Source organism: Podarcis liolepis (genome assembly GCF_965112155.1).
Source record: "Podarcis liolepis genome assembly, chromosome: 10".
NCBI lineage: Eukaryota > Metazoa > Chordata > Lepidosauria > Squamata > Lacertidae > Podarcis > Podarcis liolepis.
This window is the reverse complement of record NC_139562.1, coordinates 7,010,402-7,034,883: the sequence shown is the minus strand read 5'-3', so window position 1 is coordinate 7,034,883 and position 24,482 is coordinate 7,010,402. Positions and strand designations below refer to the sequence as shown.

The 24,482-nt window shown below is 46.9% G+C and overlaps 1 protein-coding gene across 2 annotated transcripts in view; it reads left to right on the top strand.

The window, feature by feature from the left end:
• The window catches only part of LRGUK (leucine rich repeats and guanylate kinase domain containing), a 53,054-nt gene extending 29,106 nt beyond the window's left edge, over positions 1–23,948 (top strand). The window contains exons 13-21 of one of the 2 annotated variants that reach the window (XM_083461096.1): positions 1,187–1,300; positions 2,936–3,137; positions 4,447–4,563; positions 7,943–8,100; positions 10,719–10,807; positions 19,251–19,388; positions 20,529–20,555; positions 21,783–21,907; positions 22,985–23,948. In XM_083461096.1, the coding sequence (XP_083317222.1) occupies positions 1,187–1,300; positions 2,936–3,137; positions 4,447–4,563; positions 7,943–8,100; positions 10,719–10,807; positions 19,251–19,388; positions 20,529–20,555; positions 21,783–21,907; positions 22,985–23,190 (1,176 nt within the window). In that variant the 3' untranslated portion in view covers positions 23,191–23,948. The remainder of the gene's footprint in view (positions 1–1,186; positions 1,301–2,935; positions 3,138–4,446; positions 4,564–7,942; positions 8,101–10,718; positions 10,808–19,250; positions 19,389–20,528; positions 20,556–21,782; positions 21,908–22,984) is intronic. The other variant, XM_083461097.1, reaches the window with a different exon arrangement.
• Positions 23,949–24,482: the final 534 nt, after the last annotated feature.

The following is a 24,482-nucleotide window of genomic DNA, read 5'->3' as shown; positions in this document are numbered from 1 at the left end:
ACCTTGAGCTGCTTGGAGGAAAAGGTGCTGTATGAATGCAATAACTAAATAAAACAAAGCAAATAAACTGAATGCTGGACTTGAGAGCCCGACCTGACGTGGCATTCTTTTTCTGTGATCCTGACTGAAGGAAATTTTGTCTTTCCACTGTGCGGGTCTCAGATAGTGCGTCTTGAAAAAGTGATGGAGGAAGGAGCAAAATGGGCCGTCTGTTATGGCATTCCTAGGGTAGCGTGCGAAGGGGAAATTCATGTGACTTCCCTGTGGAGAAATGCCCATAGGCTGAGCTCACACATCTCGTCGCCACAGGAGTGCTTCTCTTGCGTGGGGAGCACCCAGATGGGCTGTTTATTGAGCAAGCCTGCTGATATGCTTGCATGAAACTTGGGACGAGGTTATACAACTTTGCCTCTTCCATGAGCATCCGTCCCCATCTGTTCGCACAGACTTTGCATGGCACTGCCAGCTAGCTGTTGTCACTCTCCACGTTTCCCAGAAGTGCAGTTTTCCATCACTTTTCTTGTCTGGCTTTTTGTGGTTAGAAGACTGGTGGGATAACTGGGGTAGAAGAGTCTTCATCAACCTGACACCCTCCGGGTATTTTTGGACTGCAACTCCCATCATCCCCACCTGGGCTGAATTAGGAAGCCCGACGCAATTATCCTATTTTTTGTGTGCCAATAACCAGTGCTTCCTCCTAACATGCAAATCCAACCTTAGTGTCCCAGATGGGCTGGAACTTCTGTCAATGAAATTAACGACAACATCACTATAGTATTTATCAAGTGGATTGCAATGTTCACAGCATGACCAATACTGCCTTGCTGTTTTTAGAAGCAGGAGATAAATTCAGGGGTACGTCGGAATTGCTTCTCCCATATTTATTTCAGTCCTCCCATTGCTATAACCCATCCTGGGACCTGCTGGAGAAGAAGATAAATACTTTGATGGTGGGGTCTTCTGGTTCATAGTTCCATCTCTCACCCACCCTTTTGCACAAGCTCCTAGTCAGCACATGCGTCAACCCTACATTTCCTGCCTGCAGCAGGAGAGATCAAGCTGCCATGTATCTGAGGTGAGGAGCGGCATGCCAGAGTATTAGATTCTGGGATCTAGATTATAGTTTCTGGCAAGAGCTTTCCCCTTGTTCTTTCTTGTTGCCCAGGCTTCATTCTTTTCATTCCAGGGGAAATTCATTGCAACTTTTAAGTACAGCGGCTTCTACTATGGAATGGGCCGGGACACAATCGAGTCCATCGCTAGGGAGGGACTTGCAACCTGCATTCATATGGAAATAGAGGTAACGATGGGGATGGAAGCACCTTAAGCCATAGCAAAGTCGGTGTAATTACCGTATTTTTCCATGTATAACATGCCCCCATGTATAAGACGAGCCCTAATTTTTGGGACCACAACTAAATTTTTTTTTAGGGGGATTGCTCAAAGTTATTGAGCTTTTTAGGGGGGGGTCACCACCGCCAGTTGCTCTACAGCAAATTGCACGCATCACCGCAGCCAACAATCATCTGCACGCTCGCCACCAAAAGCCCATCTGTGAACTCGATGAAACCACTTGTCAATACAGTATATCAACGTCCAATTACCACAGCCACAGCCAATCGTCAGCAGGCCTTGCCGCAGCAACCAATCACACGTCCAATCGCCGCTGGCAATCTCCTGCTGACTGCTGACACCAATCGCCCGTTCCTCCCTCTGCTGTCTGTGTATAAGATGACCCACAATTTTTGCCTATTACCATATTTTTCGCTCTATAACACGCACCCGACCATAACACGCACGTAGTTTTTAGAGGAGGAAAATCCGTAGGCATGCCACCCGTAGCATTTCCTCCATAACACGCACAGACATTTCTCCTTACTTTCTAGGAGGAAAAAAGTGAGTGTTATGGTGCAAAAAATACGGTATTTTTAAGGAAAAACTATTGTCTTATACATGGAAAAATACAGTATGTTTTTATCATAAACCAAGAGCTGGGCCTGTGTCAAGCGCTAGATCCAAAGCTGTGGTTCATTGAATCATCGAATGGTAGAGTTATATAATAAGTTAATTGTTAGTTATATAATCAATAACTAAGTTATATAATCTATAGCTAAGTTATTAATTAGATGCTTTTTCCCCAGAAACATGAACTCAAAGCAAGAACCTCGTTTGAGCTGAAATAATTTCCCTACTCCTTGCTTCACTGCCCCACTAAAGAGGTTTAAGATCCATTTAACAAATGAATATTACTTATTTGTGCAGCCGAAGGCATTGGAAAAAAAAAAGATACATAAATCAGAATAAAATACATTACACAGTTAAAATAATTATTAAAGCCAGGCATTCTGTAGGATAAGAGTGCTCCCCTGAACAATTTAATTTAGCATTCCACCATATTTTCGCCTTAAAATTGTTGCTCCGAAACAGGCTGTTTTTTCAGAGGTGTAAGGGGACCTGTCCTCTGATAAGAAGTTAATCAGATGCCCGATCAATCTGTCAACTGAGAGATGCCCACAATCCAGACTGCTGGCTCTGCACCTAAAATCCGGAGAATCCAGTCTTGACAGTACAGTTGTACCTTGGTTCTTGAATGGAATCCATTCTGGAAGCCCGTTCAACTTCCGAAAATATTCGCAAACCAAGGCGCGGCTTCCGATTGGCTGCAGGAGCTTCCTGCATTCAATCGGAAGCAGTGTCGGAGGTTTGGCTTCCAAAAAACGTTTGCAAACCGCAGCACTCACTTCCGGGGTTGCGGCATTCGGGAGCCAAAACGTTCAAGTCACAAGGCGTTTGAGAACCAAGGTACGACTCTACTGGTTAAACAGTCCTTACAGCCTTTGCGTCAATCTGGGGTCATGTGTGTGATTTAACAACTTCAGCCAAGGCCTGTGAAGCCTTGAAGTGAATGATAACCGAGTACCTCTGTTTTTTAAAGGGTGTTAGAAGCTTGAAGAATTCCTACTTCCAACCTCGGTACATCCTACTGATCCCAGTGAACAAAGAGAGATACGGGGGTCAGCTGCGACGGATGGGGCTGTTTAGTAGGGCAGAGATCGAAGAAGCAGTCCGCAGGGTGGGCATGTACATCCAACTGAACCAGGACTTCCCAGGGTTCTTTGACGCGGTCATCAACGTCGGTGAGTCCATCCCTTTGGAACCCAAGTCTCCTCTACTGGCAAGGTAGCGCTGCAGTCTTCCTGGGAAGGCAGTCAAATGGAAGAAGCAGAGTTTGCGCAGTCCATCCAAACTATCATAACAAGCACTCCTAACTCGCCTAACTAACAGCACCGAGGGCCTTCTGACGGTTCCCTCACTGCGAGAAGCCAAGTTACAGGGAACCAGGCAGAGGGCCTTCTCAGTAGTGGCGCCCGTCCTGTGGAATGCCCTCCTACCAGATGTCAAACAGAATAACAACTACCAGACTTTTAGAAGACATCTGAAGACAGCTCAGTTTAGGGAAGCTTTTAATGTTTGATGTATTACAGTATTTTAATATTTTTTTGGAAGCCGCCCAGAGTGGCTGGGGAAGCCCAGCCAGATGGGCGGGGTATAAATAATAAATTATTATTATAACTCCTAACTTTCCCGTCCTGCACGAGATGCTCATGGGGTTAAAGGAGATTGTCAGCACATGCGCCAACATCCATGTGATGGGGGGGGCAAGATAAATTGCCTGAACATTCATTCTCTGTATCTTGGGGGTATCTCTGTATCTGGGGGGTGGGGGAGAAGTTACCAGAGTAGCTGGTGCCCACAACACTTAGTCAAAAATCCAGATGTGCCCACAAGCCTAAAGAAATGGAGTGATCTCTGCCATAGGCGATACTTCTGACTCTCTCTCTCTCTCGTATTTAATATTGCACTGATTTTGCTAAAATGTTCAAATTTTTTAACACAATGAATATCAGCATTTTCCATGGATCTTGATAGACAGACATGGTTTCAATTCTGTTAGTGTTTAATTACTTTTTAATGACTATCTTTTTAATGTTTTTAGTTTGTTTTTCTATTGTATCTGCGTTTAAGTTACGGTGCAGCTCCAAAGGCATAAAGAATTGACTCATACATATAATTCCCTTTTCAAATAATATATGAAGAATAAAAGTTTTGTCCATCTGTGAGTTCCATAACTACTGAGAATAAAGATTCTATAAAGTCTTAGATGAGCCAGACGTTTGCATATACTGGTGGTGCCAAGTGACTGGGCACCTTAATATAAGAAATAATATATACTATAAGAAATAAAACCATGCCATTCAGCAATTAAATATGGTCATGCAAATTCTGCCCTTTAGCTACTTTTAGTTTATGAGATACCTTTTCAAGGAGGGCAATTTGCCACATTCTAGAATGTCAGCAATCCAAATTGTCACAACTGAAGGTCTTCCAAGATTTGGCCGTGTTAATTCTTTTCTTCTCTCCATATGTGCATCCCTTCACGTTCAGACGATTTTGACGAAGCATTCACCAATCTGAGCAAACTCATTGAGGAGTTCCTGGGGATAAAGCAGCCATCGGAAACCGAGGTCAGAGTTTCTGCATTGGACACCAATCTCCTTTCAGGTATGGCATTGCAGATCCCCCCAGGTGTGGCCTGACAGTTGTGTTGCTTCCGGGAAACGAAATGGGAATTTGCCACAGATAGCTTGTTCCACCTGTTGTCTTTGTCCATGGAGTTTTCTTGGCACGGATACTGGAGTGGCTTGCCGGTTCCTCCTCCAGGTGAATCACGTTTGGTCAAAACTCTCCAATATGACCTGTTCATCTTGGGTGCCCTGTTCGGCATAGTTCATAACTTCTCTGAGTTATTCAAGCTCCTTCACCACGACAAGGCAGTGATCCATGAAGGGGAAAGAAGTTCAACAAGGCTGTATATTGTCTCCCTGCTCCCAAACTGGAATTAAGATTGCCGGAAGAAATGTCAGCAACCTCAGATATGCTGATGACACAACCTTGATGGCAGAAAGTGAGGAGGAATTAAAGAACCTTTTATTGAGGGTGAAAGAGGAGAGCGCAAAATATGGTCTGAAGCTCAACATCAAAAAAAATGAAGATCATGGCCACTGGTCCCATTACCTCCTGGCAAATAGAAGGGGAAGAAATGGAGGCAGTGAGAAATTTTGCTTTCTTGGGCTCCATGATCACTGCAGATGGTGACAGCAGCCACGAAATTAAAAGACGCCTGCTTCTTGGGAGAAAAGCAATGATAAACCTAGACAGCATCTTAAAAAGTAAAGACATCACCTTGCCAACAAAGGTCAGTATAGTAAAAGCTATGGTTTTCCCAGTAGTGATGTATGGAAGTGAGAGCTGGACCATAAAGAAGGCTGATCGCCGAAGAATTGATGCTTTTGAATTATGGTGCTGGAGGAGACTCTTGAGAGTCCCATGGACCGCAAGAAGATCAAACCTATCCATTCTGAAGGAAATCAGCCCTGAGTGCTCACTGGAAGGACAGATCGTGAAGCTGAGGCTCCAAGACTTTGGCCACCTCATGAGAAGAGAAGACTCCCTGGAAAATACCCTGACGTTGGAAAGATGGAGGGCACAAGGAGAAGAGGACGACAGAGGACGAGATGGTTGGATAGTGTTCTTGAAGCTACCAGCATGAGTTTGACCAAACTGCGGGAGGCAGTGGAAGTCAGAAGTGCCTGGCGTGCTCTGGTCCATGGGGTCACGAAGAGTCGGACACGACTAGACAACTAAACAACAACAGCTTGTTCCATGCAAACATTTGCACTCATCATTGAAAGAGGAGGTCCTGTGCTAGGCTTGCCAGCCATTTGGCTTTGAAGTTGGCATTTGTATAGCATTACGTCCAGGATCACTGCCCCTCTGATCGGTTTCATGCCCAGGCATTCTGGGCTATCTAGAAATGTTACCTCTTCTGGGTGCTTGTATATCAAGTCCATTTGCGGGAAATTGAGCTCACCCATTTCTAGAGCACTTTTCCTGCCTAATGCGTGTTTGATCTCATTCTCCATCTCAAAATGCATTTTGTTCAGCACTAAATAGTTCTTCTCACCTGAGATCGCCACCCACAACGACTCCATGGAGGAGTCTGCCTCTTGAGGATTTTTATCTTATTGGACTCCAGATCCTCTTTGAGGTACAGACAGACACCACCTAGACCTGATCCTTCCTATAGAATTTGTATCAATTTGTTCTCTCCATCCCACCAGGTTTCCATTAGGCTTGCTATATCTTGTTCTGAGACCAAGCACTCCAGCTTGCCCATCTTGGCTCAGAGACTCCCAGCATCAGCATCAAACACCTGTATATGAGGAGTATGTCTCCAGCTGCCTCTGCTGCATGTGTTTTGCCCTGTGGCACTTTGGCCTCTCAGAATAGCTGTCATACGCCCTTGCTATCCTTGTCTCAATGCTCATAATCATGAACCTGCTGGCTTCCTGACCCCCACACATCCAATTGAAAGCTTCTCTGCCACCTCTTTTAATTTAACCTGCCAAGTGCTCAGCAGAAAGTCACCTTCAACAGAGGCCTTTGGGCATGTGAGCCAAAAGTTCACAAAACGTGAAAGGCTCTTTCTTTCTTTCTTTCTTTCTTTCTTTCTTTCTTTCTTTCTTTCTTTTTCTTTCTTGCCTCCTTGGTGGATCCAATGATTAAGGAGGGCAGAGGAGTTAAAAAGGAGCCCTCCTCCCCCTTATCATTTTATGTTGTGCCATAAACCATCTGATATTCCTTGCAGGAGCTCTTAATGGCCTCTAATGTCTTTGCCGTCCTGTCAATTTGCATTTCTTCGTCAGCCACAGCAACTTCATTATGAGCGCTGAGTTTGGGCAATTCCACCATCCATAAAAGTAACTTTGAAATTTACTACGCTCCATTAAATTCATTTAGAGTTTCATTTGTAGGTGTTCCGAATTAAAGTAATGATCGTATTTTTTGGGGGGGGGGGAGATTGCTCTTTCCTTATGGATGAGGGGAAATTGTTTGTTTGTTTGTTTAGGAAGGAGGGGGCGAAATCTTGCCTCAAGGTTGACTCTTTAGTATGAACATTTGCAGTAAGATCATAATAGGGGGAGATTGGATGTTTGATATAATGGGAAGCTATTAAAAATCTTCTTCTTCTAATGAACAGACATCCGTGAGCTTTTGCTAATGGACAGAGAGCAAAGAGGCAGCTGTGGGTGGAAGTGGCATTCAAGCAGAGTGATGGAGGTGCCATAATTGTTGCCCTTGGCCAGCTCCAGCCCCAAACATATTTTGGGTCTGGGAACAACAATCCTAAATGATGTTCAGAAATGCCATTTTCCTGCGCAAGGCCCATTCGCACATTTATTCACAGTTCCTGGTCTTTTTAATAGGGCTTTCGCCGAAAACCTTGTGGGTCCACAGAGAGCTTTCTGGGGCCCAGGAAGTCAAGAGGGCCTGAGCTAAGCTGAAAACCCAATCCCATGAGGGGGAAAACCCAGTGGATAACCCTTGAGGGTGTTTATGAAAATCTACTTCCAGTGTCCAGATTCTGCATTCTAGGCTGAACTTAATTAGCCATTTTAGAACAGAGCAAGCAACGTTCTTAACCCTGGGCTCCATTCCCCTTCTCCATTTCTTGGAGGGAAGCAGAGAGAGAGAGAGAGAGAGAGAGAGAGAGAGAGAGAGAGAGAGGGAGAGAGAGAGAAGTGTATAGCTTAGGTGGGGACCCTGGGACCCTCCAGGTGTTGCTGGACTACAACTCCCATCATCCCTGGCTGCAGTGGCTGATGGGTCCTGCAGTCCCATAGCAACTGAAGGGCCACACAGACCCCCACCTTCCCTGCTGCAGGGGGATTCTAGAACAGGCCGAGAGGCCCGGAGGTGGGTGTCGTCTTCCGTGACGTGCTTTCTCAAGAATGGCAAGTCCCCAGAACTCCTTAATGCCCACTGGCCTTTCTGCCGATTCCGTTTGCCAGGCTAAGTGAGCTCACTTTCTCTTTCTCAGTTCCAAACGGGATGCTCACAGTGCCGCCGAAAACAGCCTCCGTCAAAGGAACCGATGGGGTAGCGCCATCGCCCACCCCCACTGAGTTTTTGGACTCATCGGCCAAAAATTACTCTGCCGTCATATCGGCCAGACTTTCAGCAGAGAAAACACCAGTGGTAAGTGTGTGTGTGTGTGTGTGTGAGAGAGAGAGAGAGAGAGAGAGAGAGAGACTATGATTAAAGGTAAAGATAAAGGGACCCCTGACCATTAAGTCCAGTCGTGACCGACTCTGGGGTTTCGGCACTCATTTCGCTTTATTGGCCAAGGGAGCCGGCATACAGCTTCCGGGTCATGCGGCCAGCATGACTAAGCTGCTTCTGGCGAACCAGAGCAGCGCACGGCAATGCCGTTTACCTTCCCACCGGAGCGGTACCTATTTATCTACTTGCATTTTGACGTGCTTTCAAACTGTTAGGTTGGCAGGAGCAGGGACCGAGCAACGGGAGCTCACCCCGTCGCGGGGATTCGAACCGTCGACCTTCTGATCGGCAAGTCCTAGGCTCTGTGGTTTAACCCACAGTGCCACCCCTGTCCCTTATGATTAATCATATCCAAAGTCTTACTTACACCAAGGGTTCCCTACATGATCAGTACAGCCAGCTGATTCTGCTCGTGTTGCAGCCCATGGAAGTGGCAATCAGCGGCCACAGGAGAGAGGGCCTTTTCTGCTGCAGTGTCTCTAAATTCTCCCTGAGCTTTGGCAAGTGCCAACACTGACGATGCTCAGGTGTCTTTTAAAAGACCTAAAGGCCCACTCCCAGACCTTTATATCTCACTATATTAGAATTTTATACCTGTCCTATTTGAGAGAGAGAAAACTATAGCCAAACAAAATCGTGAGCAGGATTTGAATAAGAGACAAGGAAAGGAGAATAAATAAATGATTGTAATATAACTTACAATAGAAAATAAATGGCAGTTATGGCAGCAGATAAAGGAATACAATAGGAACATCCTGGACGTAAGGATGGGAAGCCAAAATGTAAGGAATTATTATATTGAAAGTGAATTGAATGATGTCAAATTATAAAAAAATATATTATAATGTCAAATTATAAAAAATGAATAAAAATTATTTTAAAAATGAATTTTAACTCTGCCTCAGTTTTTCCCTTTAAAATTTCCTTCCTGTATTCTAATATTTCCATATGTAGTTTAATGTTTTTGTGCACGTGGCTTTAACTGCACACTGTGCGAAGGAGTACCACGCCTGCTATCTGCCCTGAATCCGCTGACATCCTGCTTCCGTGGATGACCTTGACTTGTAGCATTCTGATGAGAGAGGTCTCAGGTTCAGTCATTCCCCCTCTAGTTGAAAGGATCAAGTAAAAAAAGTGATGGGAAAAAACAACAACTCTGTCTCGGACTTAGAGAGCCACAGCCCATCAGAGTAGTCAGTGTTGAGCTACAAGGATAAATGATCCGTTATTTGCCAGCTTCCTATATATTCTTGTGCAACTAATCCTCCCCGTATGACAGCTGGAAGGAGTTGGAAATCCAATGGAAGCTGTTTTTTAAAACACACACACACACACACAGGTTCTAGAATGATGGTGTGTAATAATGCTGAATCTGAGCTCAGCAGGCATGGCAGCTATGGAATTATTATCATCATTCCTTATTGCTAAGAAGATTTGTTCCCCAGTTTTCTGGAGTTTGAGTTCCAGATGGAGAAGAGAAGCCGGAAACCGATCCGTTACCCACCAATTAGCAAAAGGCTTTCGTTTCTCTGGAGAGAGGTAGGGATAGGGAGGGCAACTGCCCCCCACCCCTTACCCATGCCTTGAACATAATAATTATAATAATAATTTATAATTTATACGCTGCCAATCTGACTGGGTTACCCCATCTGCTCTGGGCGGCTTCCAACAAATTAAAACAACAGTAGCACATAAAGACTTCCCGATACAGGGCTGCCTTCAGATGTCTTCTAAAAGTTTTGTGCTTGTTTATCTCCTTGGCATCTGGTGGGAAGGTGTTCCACAGGGAGGGCGCAACTACCAAGAAGGCCCTGTGCCTGGTTCCCTGCAACTTCACTTCTCGCAGTGAGAGGACCACCGGAGGGTCCTCCGAGCAACAACAGCATCAAACATTAAGCAATCAAACCTTGTGATTAGCACTGCCAAAAATGACAGCCTAGAAATATTTTAAAAATAACTAAATACAGTGGTACCTCGGGTTAAGTACTTAATTCGTTCAGGAGGTCCGTAATTAACCTGAAACTGTTCTTAACCTGAAGCACCACTTTAGCTAATGGGGCCTCCTGCTGCCACTGCGCGATTTCTGTTCTCATCCTGAAGCAAAGTTCTTAACCTGAAGCACTATTTCTGGGTTAGCGGAGTCTGTAACCTGAAGCATCTGTAACCCGAGGTACCACCGAATACAATAAATAAATAAATCCCTCCACACAGAAATTTAGGTGTTAGGGAACAGAGCTGCTGATTAGCCATCACCCTGATAACCTAGGTTTCTGTGTTCAAGGATTGATTTTGTGTAAGCCCCCTCTCACCCAGAAACAGGTCTTTCCTCCTTGCTCTCTCTCTCTGGTTTTAGGCAGAGAGGAGCTTCTCTGCTGTTTCACAGCCCCTCCCTTCTCTGCTGTTTCACAGCCCCTCCCAAGTTTTATTCCAACAAGTTACCTGTGATTCCTGCACGGCAGGGGGTTGGACTAGATGACCCCTGGGGTTACCTCTACAATTATATGATTCTAAAGTTGATTGTGCTTCTTTTTCAGGAGGAGGCTTCTCTTCAGAGGCGGCAGCAGACGGCCAAGCAGGGACTGACAGGGAAGGCTGTGAGTTCCTATAGCCAGCTGTTTCAGAGGTAAGGAAAGGCACGGGAAGGGGCTGCAATGAGCTGGAGCGGGAAGGAGGCTTCTTCCGTCATCCCAAAGCTCTAAGAAACCAGGAAGTGAAGTATTTATGCTCATTGACTGGGGAGCTTGGCAGCCACACACCCCAAGCCACACTCTGCACTATTAATTCCCGACCACTTTCGTCGGAGGTGCTGAAGTCTTGATCCCGCCAAGGTTTTTGCAGGCAATAAACAGCTTGTTTTCCAAATATGTTTCAGAACACATGAAGGACAAAACTTGTGATGGGATTTGATTTCTTAAAAGATATATTCAGAAATAACAACAATCATTATCAATAATAGCAATTATATGAACAACAACAATTAATTTGTACCCCACCCATCTGACTGGGATTCTAACGCAGAGGAGTCTCCCTTGTCTGTCTTATCCTCTCATTTTTACATTTCTTGCTTGGGAAGAGGGCTACATTTCATCAGGAGGGATGGAGGACAAATTCAGTTTCATTTTCATGAGAAACTACCTGATCTGCACTTTCCAAATGCAATAGGTGGACCAACGCACAGCCTCCCTTCAAAATGTGCACTTAACCGAATTCTGCAATGCCGTTCTCCAGTAAAACAATATGTACAAAAATACATATATTAGTGAATCTAAAACACACACACACACACACGTTATGGGGAATTACTTGCCAAAATCTGTATATTAGAGAAAACGGCAACTAAAAATGGGTGTGTTGAAAGAAATTTGCACTAAAATGCTGACAAGTTTTCATGAATAATATTTTTTAAAAATCACAAATTACTACAAGAATGTGGAGAACTGAATTTAGGACTGGCAAAATACCGTATTTTTCACCCTATAAGACGCACTTTTTCCCCTCCAAAAATGAAGGGGAAATGTGTGTGCGTCCTATGGGGCGAATGCAGGCTTTCGCTGAAGCCTGGAGAGCGAGAGGGGTCGGTGCGCACTGACCCCTCTCGCTCTCCAGGCTTCAGGAAGCTATCCGCAAGCAGCGGGAGCGCTCCCGCTGCTTGCGGAGAGTTGCCTGCATGCCGAAGCCTATGTGCGCTGGGATCAGCGCGTCCAGGCTTCGCGGACCTCTCCGCAAGCAGCGGGAGCCAGCGCTGGGCTCCCACGGCTTGCAGAGAGCTGCCTGTTTGGGGGCTGGGGTCGGGGGAAGCTCGGGCCTCCCCCGCCCCAGCCCCGTGCCTGGGGGGAAAATAATTTTTTCCCCTTTATTTCCCCCCAAAAAAACTAGGTGCGCCTTATGGGACGGTGCGTCCTATAGGGCGAAAAATACGGTAATAATAATAATAATAATAATAATAATAATAATAAATAAATTATACCCTGTCCATCTGGCTGGGCTTCCCCAGCCACTCTGGGCGGCTTCCAACAAAACATTAAAATACTGTAATACATCAAACATTAAAAGCTTCCCTAAACAGGGCTGCCTTCAGCTATCTTCTAAAAGTCTGGTAGTTGTTCTCCTCTTTGACATCTGGTGGGGGGGCATTCCTCAGGGAGGGCGCCACTACTGAGAAGGCCCTCTGCCTGGTTCCCTGTAACTTGGCTTCTTGCAATGAGGGAACCGCCAGAAGGCCCTCGGTGCTGGACCTCAGCGTCCAGGTAGAACGATGGGGGTGTAGATACTCCTTCGGTCTGGCAAAATAGGAAACAGAGAAACCAAAACTGACTCAGCCATCCATTCCTGGCTGACTTACACCTGTTGCCAAATTTAGCTTCCTTTTGGTGCAAAACCTAGCAGGCGCGAAATACCGCCAGTTTTTGATGAGCTCTCTTACTCAGAAAAGCTCCTCTTGCTTTGAATTTGTTTTCCCTGAGACTTTGGTTGATTGGAACACTCTTTGTGAACGTTGGGGGTCAGAGAGGAAGTCCGTCTCTCTGAAAAGTAATTGCAAAAAGCCTCAATAGATCTCTGCCTTTTCCCTCTTTCTCCTTCCTTGGCTGAGCTCTTGGGGGGGGGGGGCGAGGGAGAAAAATCATCTGCTTTGATTTAGAACACAGTGGCCTCTTTCACGGAAAGTAGTTCTTTGCTCCTGGAGTTCAGTGGCTTTGCGTTTCTCCATCCAGCCACTCTGTTGCCAAGAGACAGAGGGGCGGCTTTCTTTATGGAGAGCTCTCTGCAAGACAAAGGTTTGAGTTCCTTCTCCCTGTCCCTTGTGGGCACCGCAGCACAGAGCGAATCTAACGTCACTTGATTAGTCAGGGTGCTAATGGGCTAAAGAGAAGGCTGTCTCCGCAGGGTCATGTCTACTTCAAGCATAAATGGGAAGTGAAAAACATTTTTTAGATTAGATTAGATTAGATTAGATTAGATTAGATAAATTTATTGTCATTGTCCGTATATACACAGTATACACAACAACGAAAATCAAACACCCACCCAAAGACCGGGTTCACATATACATTTGCACGTATCTCCGACACATTTTGTGCACCTATCTGAGAAATGCCGTGTAAAAAGGTCTCAGCCGCCTTGAAGAGGGATGGCTGCCGTCTCTCGTGCACTTTTGCTGCAAGTCAGCCAGTTTTCTCCTAAATGAATGCAGCAGTTTGGATTCCGCAGGGTGGGTGCAAATTTGGCTCAGAGGGGCATCTATTTGCATTTTGAGCTCCATTCAAGGTGTGAGTAGTAGCATGCAAAGCCTGAACGGCTTGGGACCCAGGTATCTAAAAGGGCGTCTCTCCCAGTATTGAGCAACTCGGGCCCTACAATTGGTGGGGGAGACAAGGGAGACACTGGCTGGTTGGCTCTGACCCATGGTAGAGCCTTATCTGTGGTGGCTTCCCGTGGCCTCCCTAGGGGAGGTGCTTCAATCTCACGCATTATTAGCATTCAGGAATAACTCAAAAATGCTCCTGTTTATCCAGGCATTTGATGACTGAAAAATGCTGCTCCTGGCAACCTTGATATTATGAGCTTTGTGGTCATATGATTGTTTTTTGATGTTTAAAACACATGTTCAAATGGAAAAGGGGGGAAACCACCAAAGAGGAATTCAAACAAATAGCCTGCACGTGTAGACACAAAGTCAGAAAAGCTAAAGCACAGAATGAACTCAGGCTTGCTAGAGAGGTTAAAAGCAACAAAAAAGGCTTTTATGGGTATGTTCGTAGCAAAAGGAAGAACAAAGAAACAGTGGGGTCACTCAGAGGAGAAGATGGTGAAATGCAAACAGGGAACACAGAAAGGGCTGAACTCCTCAATGCCTTCTTTGCCTCAGTCTTCTCCGATAAAGAAAACAATGCCCGACCTGAAGAATTTGGAGCAAATGATTCAGCAAAGGAAACACAGCCCAGAATAGCTAAGGAGATAGTACAAGAATACTTGGCTAGTTTAGATGTATTCAAGTCTCCAGGGCCAGATGAACTGCATCCAAGAGTATTAAAAGAACTGGCAGATGTGATCTCAGAACCACTGGCAGTCATCTTTGAGAATTCCTGGAGAACAGGCGAAGTCCCGGCAGACTGGAGGAGGGCAAATGTTGTCCCTATTTTCAAAAAGGGGAAAAGAGAGGACCCAAATAATTACCGCCCAGTCAGTCTGACATCAATACCGGGGAAGATTCTGGAGCAGATCATTAAGAAAAAGTCTGTGAGAACCTAGAAAGGAATGCTGTGATCACCAATAGTCAGCATGGATTTATGAAAAATAAGTCATGTAAGACTAACCTGATCTCGTTTTTTGACAGAATTACAAGCCTGGTAGATGAAGGGAACTCAGTGGATATAGCCTACCTTGATTTCAGTAAGGCATTTGACAAGGTGCCCCATGATATTCTTGTAAAGAAGCTGGTAAAATGCGGTCTTGACTATGCTACCACTCAGTGGATTTGTAACTGGCTGACTGACCGAACCCAAAGGGTTCTCATCAATGGTTCCTCTTCATCCTGGAGAAGAGTGACTAGTGGGGTGCCACAGGGTTCTGTCTTGGGCCCAGTCTTATTCAACATCTTTATCAACGACTTGGATGATGGACTCAAGGGCATCCTGATCAAATTTGCAGATGACACCAAACTGGGAGGGGTGGCTAACACCCCAGAGAACAGGATCACACTTCAAAACGACCTTGACAGATTAGAAAACTGGGCCAAAACAAACAAGATGAATTTTAACAGGGAGAAATGTAAAGTATTGCACTTGGGCAAAAAAAATGAGAGGCACAAATACAAGATGGGTGACACCTGGCTTGAGAGCAGTACATGTGAAAAGGATCTAGGAGTCTTGGTTGACCACAAACTTGACATGAGCCAACAGTGTGACGCGGCAGCTAAAAAAGCCAATGCAATTCTGGGCCTCATCAATAGGAGTATAGCATCTAGATCAAGGGAAGTAATAGTGCCACTGTATTCTGCTCTGGTCAGACCTCACCTGGAGTACTGTGTCCAGTTCTGGGCACCACAATTCAAGAAGGACACTGACAAACTGGAACGTGTCCAGAGGAGGGCAACCAAAATGGTCAAAGGCCTGGAAACGATGCCTTATGAGGAACGGCTAAGGGAGCTGGGCATGTTTAGCCTGGAGAAGAGGAGGTTAAGGGGTGATATGATAGCCATGTTCAAATATATAAAAGGATGTCACATAGAGGAGGGAGAAAGGTTGTTTTCTGCTGCTCCAGAGAAGCGGACACGGAGCAATGGATCCAAACTACAATAAAGAAGATTCCACCTAAACATTAGGAAGAACTTCCTGACAGTAAGAGCTGTTCGACAGTGGAATTTGCTGCCAAGGAGTGTGGTGGAGTCTCCTACTTTGGAGGTCTTTAAGCAGAGGCTTGACAACCATATGTCAGGAGTGCTCTGATGGTGTTTCCTGCTTGGCAGGGGGTTGGACTCGATGGCCCTTGTGGTCTCTTCCAACTCTATGATTCTATGATTCTATGATTCTATGATTCTATGATTTTAATTGTACCATTTTAACGGTTTTGCGTTGGCCATCCTGAGTTCCTATGGGGTGGAACTCCACGAAGATACCTGCTTCAGTGCTGCTGGCCTTTTATTAGGCAGGGGTTAGATCTTGGGGGCCAGTAGTGGCCTGAGCCCCCACCATTCCTCTCTGTTGGAAGGTAGAGCTGTGTGCCGCATGGTCTAATCCAGGTATAGGCAAACTCCGGCCCTCCAGATGTTTGGGACTACAATTCCCATCATCCCTAGCTAACAGGACCAGTGGTCAGGGATGCTGGGAATTGTAGTCCCAAACATCTGGAGGGCCAGAGTTCGCCTATGCCTGGTCTAGTCTGTGCTGGAAGATGCCGTCCTCTCGCTGGGAGAATTCAACTGCTACCCTGTTGCCTCTTGTGTGTTCAAAGGGGGGGGGGGAGGTGCCATCTTTTCCTTTGCCCTCAGGCCACCCTGAGCCTCAGAATTTGTGGAGACCAAAAGGGTGAACACCATTTGCTCTCTCTCCACGAAAGCAAAGCTGGTTAGCAAGTATTAATAGTATTCCCTGTACTATATCACTATAGTAATTTCATGCCTGGTGGCAATTCCAGCCTACTGGAGGTGATTGGCACCCTTTGGAATGAGGACATGGTCCTCACAAGAAGTAGGACAGGCATTTTCCAACATGCCAGGCAGCCATGCTCCCCCAGCTTCTACAACCATAAAGCGTGCAATTATATGCCATGCATAGGGTTGCCTCTGGCGTTAGACCTACTCTTGAGTGGACCATTGACACTGATAGACATAACTATGCTTGGTCCATTAATTTGAGTGTGTCTACTTGGAGGGAAACGTGGTTGGAATCAGACCATAGTTAATTTATGGGTTTCTTAAAAATAATTCTCTGCCTTGAATTGTGGCGTCCAGTAAGTAGCCCAGCTGGCTTTAAAGGGGGACTGGACAAATTCACGGGTGGTCGATGGAGTCAATCATGGACATAGGCTGTGACAACTACCTGGAATCTCCCATGTTCAGAGAAGCATCAGTCGCTGGGGAGCAGCAACAGCAGAGGGCGGTTGCCTTTGCATCCATTCCTGCTTGTGGGCTTCCTGGAGACGCCTGGCTGGTTATTGCAAGCCGGACTCTGAGCTGGGGGGAAACTTTGGCCTGATCTATCAGGGCTCTTTGTACATTCGTATGAATGACTGCAGCAGCAGCAAAGCGTTCCCTATGGACAGCCATGCAACCCTACTAGCTTGCCTAGCACCATGGAGATGTATGAATTGTTGTCTTTGGATAAACAGCTATTGATCTCCCCTGTGACCGCCTGGAAATAATCTGCCTGCTAAAGGAAAGAGCACAGGGGTTTCTGTGTGCGGTGCCAGCGGACCTCTGCATTCTCCCCCATATCCTTTTCTCCTTGGGAAATCCTCTAGCTCCAGGCACGAGCAAGGGACAGCATTTTCCAGGTGTGAGTACAGGTGTACTTGCATACCTGCTCAGTCATGTCGCTAATATAATCTGAGCACACCGTAGCATTTACTTGTTTTCTAAGCTGCTGTTGAGAAAGATGGGATTTAAACAAATACCCCAACTACAACAACAACAACGTGGCCCTAGTGTGCCTTTTCAAAGCAGAGAACTCAGTTTGACGCAATTTTGTTAAAGTAATTTGAGCCAAGGCACCTTTGGGGAAATTGGAATAGTAAATGCTGACGTGCCTATAGCTAAAGGTAAAGGGACCCCTGACCATTAGGTCCAGTTGTAACTGACTCTGGGGTTGCGGCGCTCATCTCGCTTTACTGGCCAAGGGAGCCGGCATACAGCTTCCGGGTCATGTGGCCAGCATGACTAAGCCGCTTCTGGCAAACCAGAGCAGCGCACGGAAACACTGTTTACCTTCCTGCTGGAACGGTACTTATTTATCTACTTGCACTTTGACGTGCTTTCGAACTGCTAGGTTGGCAGGAGCAGGGACCGAGCAACGGGAGCTCACCCCGTCACTGGGATTCAAACCGCTGACCTTCTGATCAGGAAGTCCTAGGCTCTGTGGTTTAACCCATAGTGCCACCCGTGTCCCTTAGCACTGTTCAAACTGTCCACAAAAATAGCATTATTTGTCAGCTTAATGTATTTGCTAGTAATTATTTCTTTCTCCTATGGAAAGATGCTTCCCACGGGCATCTGGCTGGCCTCTTTGATGGGCCACTGGCCTGATCCAATGGGCTTATATTCTTACATTTAAAATCCCTTTCTGTCACCCTCTGGAAGGATGTTTGTGTCACCACCATGGCCCTGTAATATTTTGCCTCCGTGCAGGGCAGTGATGGGGAAGCTGAGCCCCCCTGGGTGATGCTGGACTCCCGTCAGCCCCAGCCAACATCACCAGGAGGAGGAATCCAGCAGCATTCAGAGCGTCACAGGTTCCCCGTTCATGATGTTGGCACCTGTCTGTCTCAAAAGACAATGGAGTGCGCCTCCAAGGGCAAAGTCCAACTGCTGCATTAGCAGCACCAAAGTGACCTCCCTGGGGCGCTCGCCTGGGCAGCGTGTCTGGAGGTCCTGGGCTACCCAGACGACAAGACGCCCTACTTTGCCTTCTGTTGTGGTCCAAAGAAAAGCAGAGCAAGGCGTTTGGCACCAGCAGTTGCCAGAAGGAGTTGTACAAGGCACCATCCAACCGTCGACTCCAGATTTGTGTAGGGTTTGCTCCTGAGCCTTTTTTTCTCCCGAGGATGTCCCGCAAGACAGCAGAGGCTTCCTTTTCCTAGATGGGCTACCTTCCATGTGGACGAGCCCTGTGTAAGGGTTCAGAAAAACTGCTCTTTGGAAAGAAGATGGCTGTGCTACCCAACTGATGAGAATGATGAAAACTGCTCTTGCAGAAAAGCTTGGAGAGGCATAGAGCACCCATGATAATTCTTGGAGATGCCACACGGCAGCCCCCCCATAGGCCCCCTCCACCCACTGCAGAAAATGAAAATATCTAGTAAATCCCAATGCTCTATTCTCCCAACAAAGGGAATCAGACAGAGGGCCTCCTCAGTGGTGGCGCCCGCCCTGTGGAACGCCCTCCCATCAGATGTGAAGGAAATAAGCAGCTATCTTATCTTCAAAAGACATCCTGAAGGCAGCCCTGTTTAGTGAAGTTTTTAATATTTAATGCTGTTTTGTTTTTAACACTCAATTGGAAGCTACCCAGAGTGGCTGGGGAAACTCAGCCAGAATGGGCAGGGTATAAATAATAAATTGTTGTTGTTATCAGGCTAAACGTGTCCAAATATTTGATCTCTTTAGCAGTCTTTCCCCCCTGCAGAATCCAGTATAACACCTACAAAATCACTGGGTTGTAGGAGACCCTAAGAGCCATATCATTCAGCACCATTGGAACAACATAGGGAAGAGAGGCCCGGGTTGACAATGTGAATTGGGGATGTTATGCTAAGGGGTCATCGCACTGGAAAGAAGGGAACGAATCTTGACTTTCTCTCCGATGCATATAACAGAGAGAAGTCCTCATATCCTTCCTTATGTGTCATTCCAGCTATTTTGACGGCACCTCCGCAGCAGTTGGCTTATCACATGCTCGGTTTTTGGAACCCCCATCTCAGGATTCGAGGTTGTCACCCAGAAAAGACAGCAGCCCAGATCGTGGTGTCCCACCGGCTAGCCCAGACCGAAGGTGGGTAAGGGCAAAAGTGTTCGTTGACAAGGGGCGAGGTGGGCAGGTTCCCCATCAGGCAGGTTCTGCCATACAACCTCGCCTGGAGTGCGTACCTGGATCCTAATGGCTCCTCCGGTTTCATCAGGGACTGATTTCTTCCCTGTGGAAACCCCTTTCAGAGGAGCAGCCCAGCCAGTCTGGAGCAGCCAAGAATAAAAAAAGGCTTTGGCACAGAAACCAGAAACTGGCTTAGTGTGGAATGCACTGTCACAGACAGTATCCTGTTTCATCTGATGCAATCCATGACTTGCGTTGTAATTGAATATAAATGCATTCTGTAACCTACCAAGGCTAATGTAACGGCACCTGGAAGGGCTGGCAGGCTTCTTTTGGCTTGGTTGAAGCTACTACTAGCCTTAAGGGCAGGAAGGGTGCCCAGGGAAATCCCCGATGATCCCCACATCTCCATGACAGCTCCTTTCCCTGGCCCATTCTGCCTTCTTGCTCTCTTTACTCAGTTTAAATTTGCCAGCTGTAAAGATCTCTAAGCTGGCTGAAGCCTGCGTCATGCGGGAGGTCCCTGCATTTCTTTGTATCTGGGGAAACAAAACCTTCCTTCCTTTCCATTTCCTCACCTTAAGGTGTTTTAACTCTGCAAGCGCCTGCACTTAGCACTCTTAATTGTGTTTGTGAGAAATCAACTGTGAGCCAAGCTTGCAAGGAAGCAGGCTGCATGCACTCAGTCATTCATTCATTGTGTGTGTGTGTGGGTCCCAACTGCTGTGTGAACTTGTGCTCCACAAAGTGAAGATCCGCACCCTAAGGTGGTGCAACAGCTGGCCAAAGGGATGCAGAATATTCAGCCTTCCTGTCTTCTACTTTGCATGTGAGTTTTGACTGGAGCTAGAGAGAGGGCGGCTCATCCCATTTGAGAACGCAGGGAGAGAACCATGCTGGGTCAAAAGAATGGCCAGTCCTGCCTCCTGTCCAGCCAGGCGCCACCGAGCTCCCTGCAAGCTGCCAGTCGGAAGCATATTAGCGGGATGAGTGGGGGGGGGGCCCTTGGGGAGTCAGCCCAGCAGTAGCCTGCACCCCTTTCCTAATCAACATATTCACCCTTCGTTTCCAATTTCATGCTTCCATTGCTTGGGACTGAAGAGCAAGTAAAACAAAAAATCAGTCCTGGTAAGTTTGAGCGAAAGTGTGACCATGCCGAGATGTGGAGCTTGTTAATAGAGGTGTGATGTTGTTGTTTTGTGAACTATTTTTATCATGTCTGAGCGGCTTGCCTGGGGAATTGTGGGTCTCTTCCCCCCCTCCCCCAAATCTTGGAGCCTCCAGCATTTTCTAAAGCAAAGGGTCACAAGCCTGGTGTTCCCGATGAAGAGAGCGAGGGGTGCGGCATCGTATGGGTGCTGCAATGCTCCTGCACAGTACATGTAATAGGGATGGGGAGGGAAATGGATTTAGATTGCATTTAAGAGCACACCTCATTCAAACCTCCCAAAGCAATACACAAGTCGAAACACAGCTATGTTTCAAAATTTGTGTTATGTTTGTGAAAATAGGCAAAAATGAGTGCTACCTTAGGGAACGTTGCTTTGCAAAAATGTGCTTTATTAGGCAAAATGCCATACACAAACATGTGCATTTGGAGAAATTAACACTAGAATTCTGATCTTTTAAAAAATGGAAACTGGTGTGGATTCCTGGAGAGCTGAGCTTACAACTGGAAAATGTTAAGAACCTGAGAGAAACCGAAATTGCAAGATTCACCCATCTCCATTGGCTCAGTATGATGGGAAATGCAGGAAGGAAGAAGGAGCTCCAGGCGGTGAACTGGGTGATGGTGGGAAGGAGGGACTGGCTTTGAGGTATCCCTGCCTATGGCACTTGCTCATTTGACTTTACCAAGGCTTGCAGTTCTACATCTGGCGTCAGCTCGACTGCAGAAGAAACCTCGGCACTCACCCTGGTAATAGATCTGGGGGTGCCAGTGAGGCAGAAGTGAACCAAGGAGTCCGCAGCAGGATCCCCTTGCTCTGCTCCCCAGCTGGCGGGACCACATCTCTTGATTATGCACAGCTGATCTAAGCATGGAGTGCCTGGCGCCTTCCGGCTGTTTTGGACTACAACTCCCATCAACCCCGCAACCACGTGCTTTGTTGGGCCTGATGGGAGTTGCAGGCCAGAGCATCTGGAGAGGCACTAGGTTGGCACAGACTATCTGAGCACACCCTGGCACTCATGTGGCAGTGCCAAGTCGGAGGGGTGAAACATCTCAGGCAGACTTGGGTGTTGTTGTAAGATTCTGCAAGTCGCCCGAGTTGCAAAGTACGTATCGGTTTTCTTCTGCTTGCTTGCTTGCTTGCTTGCTTTTTTGTTCATGAGAACCAAACTTTCCTTTCCCAGCCCCAGAGAGGCACACGGCACACCAAGATATTCGCTCAGCCTTTCGCCGGGAGCACTTTCATCGAGAAACGCGGCTTCTCAGCTGCCACCCGCTGCCCCGGTTCCGCCAGCCGAGGAGATGGATGGTGAGCAGGAAGGCAGGAAAGGTGGGAGTGGAGGAAAAGCTTTGGCCATGAGCTCTGCTGGGCCAAGACGGAAACAGCACATGTACAGCCCATGGGGGCCGGTTTCACCTACCTGTGATCCAGACACAGAACCTCCTCTGCTGTTTTTATGCTCTAAAGCAGGGCTGGAGAGCCTTTTTTTAATTGGAAGGACACATTCTCAAAAGGGCAACTTTGTGGAGCTCAAAAGCAGGGCTTAAATTGCTTCGGTGTGGGTTGCATGCCAGCCATACCAAAGTTTCTAGCCCACTGCCCCTCCCCAATGCACACACATCTCCAGAGGAATTGCCACAGTTCAAAGCACATTCCAGCCATGTAAAGGCACTCAAGGACAGTGGGGAAAGGGTTGTGGCAGAAGGAGGAAGAGGAAGCATGGCTTAGGGAGGTGTTCCAATGGCCAGGTGGAGACCCCAAAAGGCTGCATTTGACTCCCAGGCTTGAGGTTCCCCACCGCTGCTCTAAAGAGACCAGTAGCGAAGCCAGCTATTGGTAGGATTCCCTGGAGCAAGTCCTGAGCCTTCAGAGCGGTTCTGCATAGTATGTCCCTGACTCAAAGCTACAGGGATACAAAAAAGAGAAGGGGCAAATGGCAGGGAAAGGAAATAATCCCTGCTGCGCTGTGCTTGTGAACTTCTGCAAAGGAGTTGGCAGACCAGCCCCAATATCCAGCATTAGCAGTTAGGTGGCAGAGAAGTGTGCTGCTTATTGTGAATGACGTCACGCCCAGCCCCATGCATCAGAAATGCTGAGACACGAACCCCAATCCACCCATGGCAAAGAACGAGCATATTTCATGACGCGGCAGTTAGGCGCTGCACAAGCGGGAAGACCCTTTGTGAAGCGGTTCTCCTTGAACAGGGTGTTTCGTTAAGGTTCTCGCTGTTGGGCGTCTGCTAGAACCAGGACTCTCCTCCCATCTTCCCTGGCCGGGGCTGATGGCAGCTGGAGTCTTAACCCCACAGCCGCTACTCCTCTTCTAACGGCGGCTGCTTCCTACTCATCGGAACTGCTGACGAATGCCATTTTCCTTTCTTGCAGAGGTGACCCTTTCTCCCGAGTCCAAAGAGAAGAAAGCACCCAAGCCCAAGCCTCCTCCTCCCGCCGTCCGCCAACTCGTAGACCGTCCAGGTTCCAACACCAAGCCAGTACTCCCTCCCATTCCGTCCGGGGGGAAAAGAAACAAACCTGCCGCAGCAGAAGGGCAACCATCTTCTCTGTTGTCTAACCCAAAGCCTTCGTCGTAGCCGTTGTCCCCTCCATCCCCAGCCCCTTCCGGGAAAACGCCGCACAAGACTCCTTGGCTTCCAAGTGCTCCTCCCCGCTGAGATCTGCCTGCAGCTCGTTTGGAACTCCTCTTGCAGGAAACAAGCCACTCATAACAGGAGGCTTGTTTTGGGTGACATGGGAGCCATTTGGAGGGCAGTTGGTGGGCTATTCCTCACAATTTATATGTACGTCTTGGAATATCCAAGTCCCCCCTATGGTCAGCCATTTGACAGGCTGTTTTAGTTTTGGTAGATATTTCTAAATCGCAGGCTTTATGGGGGTGACGCTGATTATGATGCCTATCAGAGCTCTTATTTTTCCCCACGTGCCCAAGGAACAAAAGTAGCTTCTCATTTCACTATAAAAGATCTGAATAGCCAACGTGTCTACTGTGTTATTTCAAACAAGCGTTTGTTTACAGTTGGTAGGCCTTGAAATACGCCAGTTTAGTCAATTTATTCCTCAGTTAAAACACTGACGCAGAATCATCTGAGATTGCTTTAGGTGAGCGATAGTCCTAGAAACACTTCACATTCAAATGGCAGCTATTTGAAAATTGTGATGGGATCCTTCGGACCCAAGTGGAAAGGTTAGGTCAAAATGGCTTAGCTGTGTACGATAATGGGAAGTAGACTCTAAGAGGCATGTAATATAAAAAGTGGTCCCATTTACCTTGGAAGAAGGAAGACCATTTTAGGATCCAAATAAAAAATAATAAAATGCAATCTTTTGATCATTCTGTTTGGGACATTCTCTTTGAAACGTCAGCAATTGAAACACCCCACAGAAAATAAATCACCACTTAGTCTAAGCACCTAAAGCACTGGAAACATGTCTTTAACCCTCTGAAAGACCAGCTTCATCTCCCAGCAGCCGAGAAGGAGACATAAATCTCCAGCGACCAAGAAAGAGAGTTATAGATGAACCAGCTGGGAGCCATTAGCCAAGCAGGTTGCTTTCGGGTGTGTGAAATGGAAAGCACCCAGCAAACTGGAGAGCTTTAAAAAAGACATCTGCACCTGCTCTGCACCTCATTCTCATTGTAGGCATGATTCAAGGCCGCTGAGCCTTGTGCCAGCTGGCACCTGAAACCTTGGGAAAAAACACTGATGCAAATTTAACAGTTTTGCTATAAAAAGCTCACTTCACAAATCTCTCTGGTAGAGAGGTATGGGTCAGACTGGCAGTTCTGCAACAAGACAACGCATGAGCTTTGTTGTATCACGTTAAAAATAAATGTGCTAATTTGTTTGCGATCATAGTAGGTTCC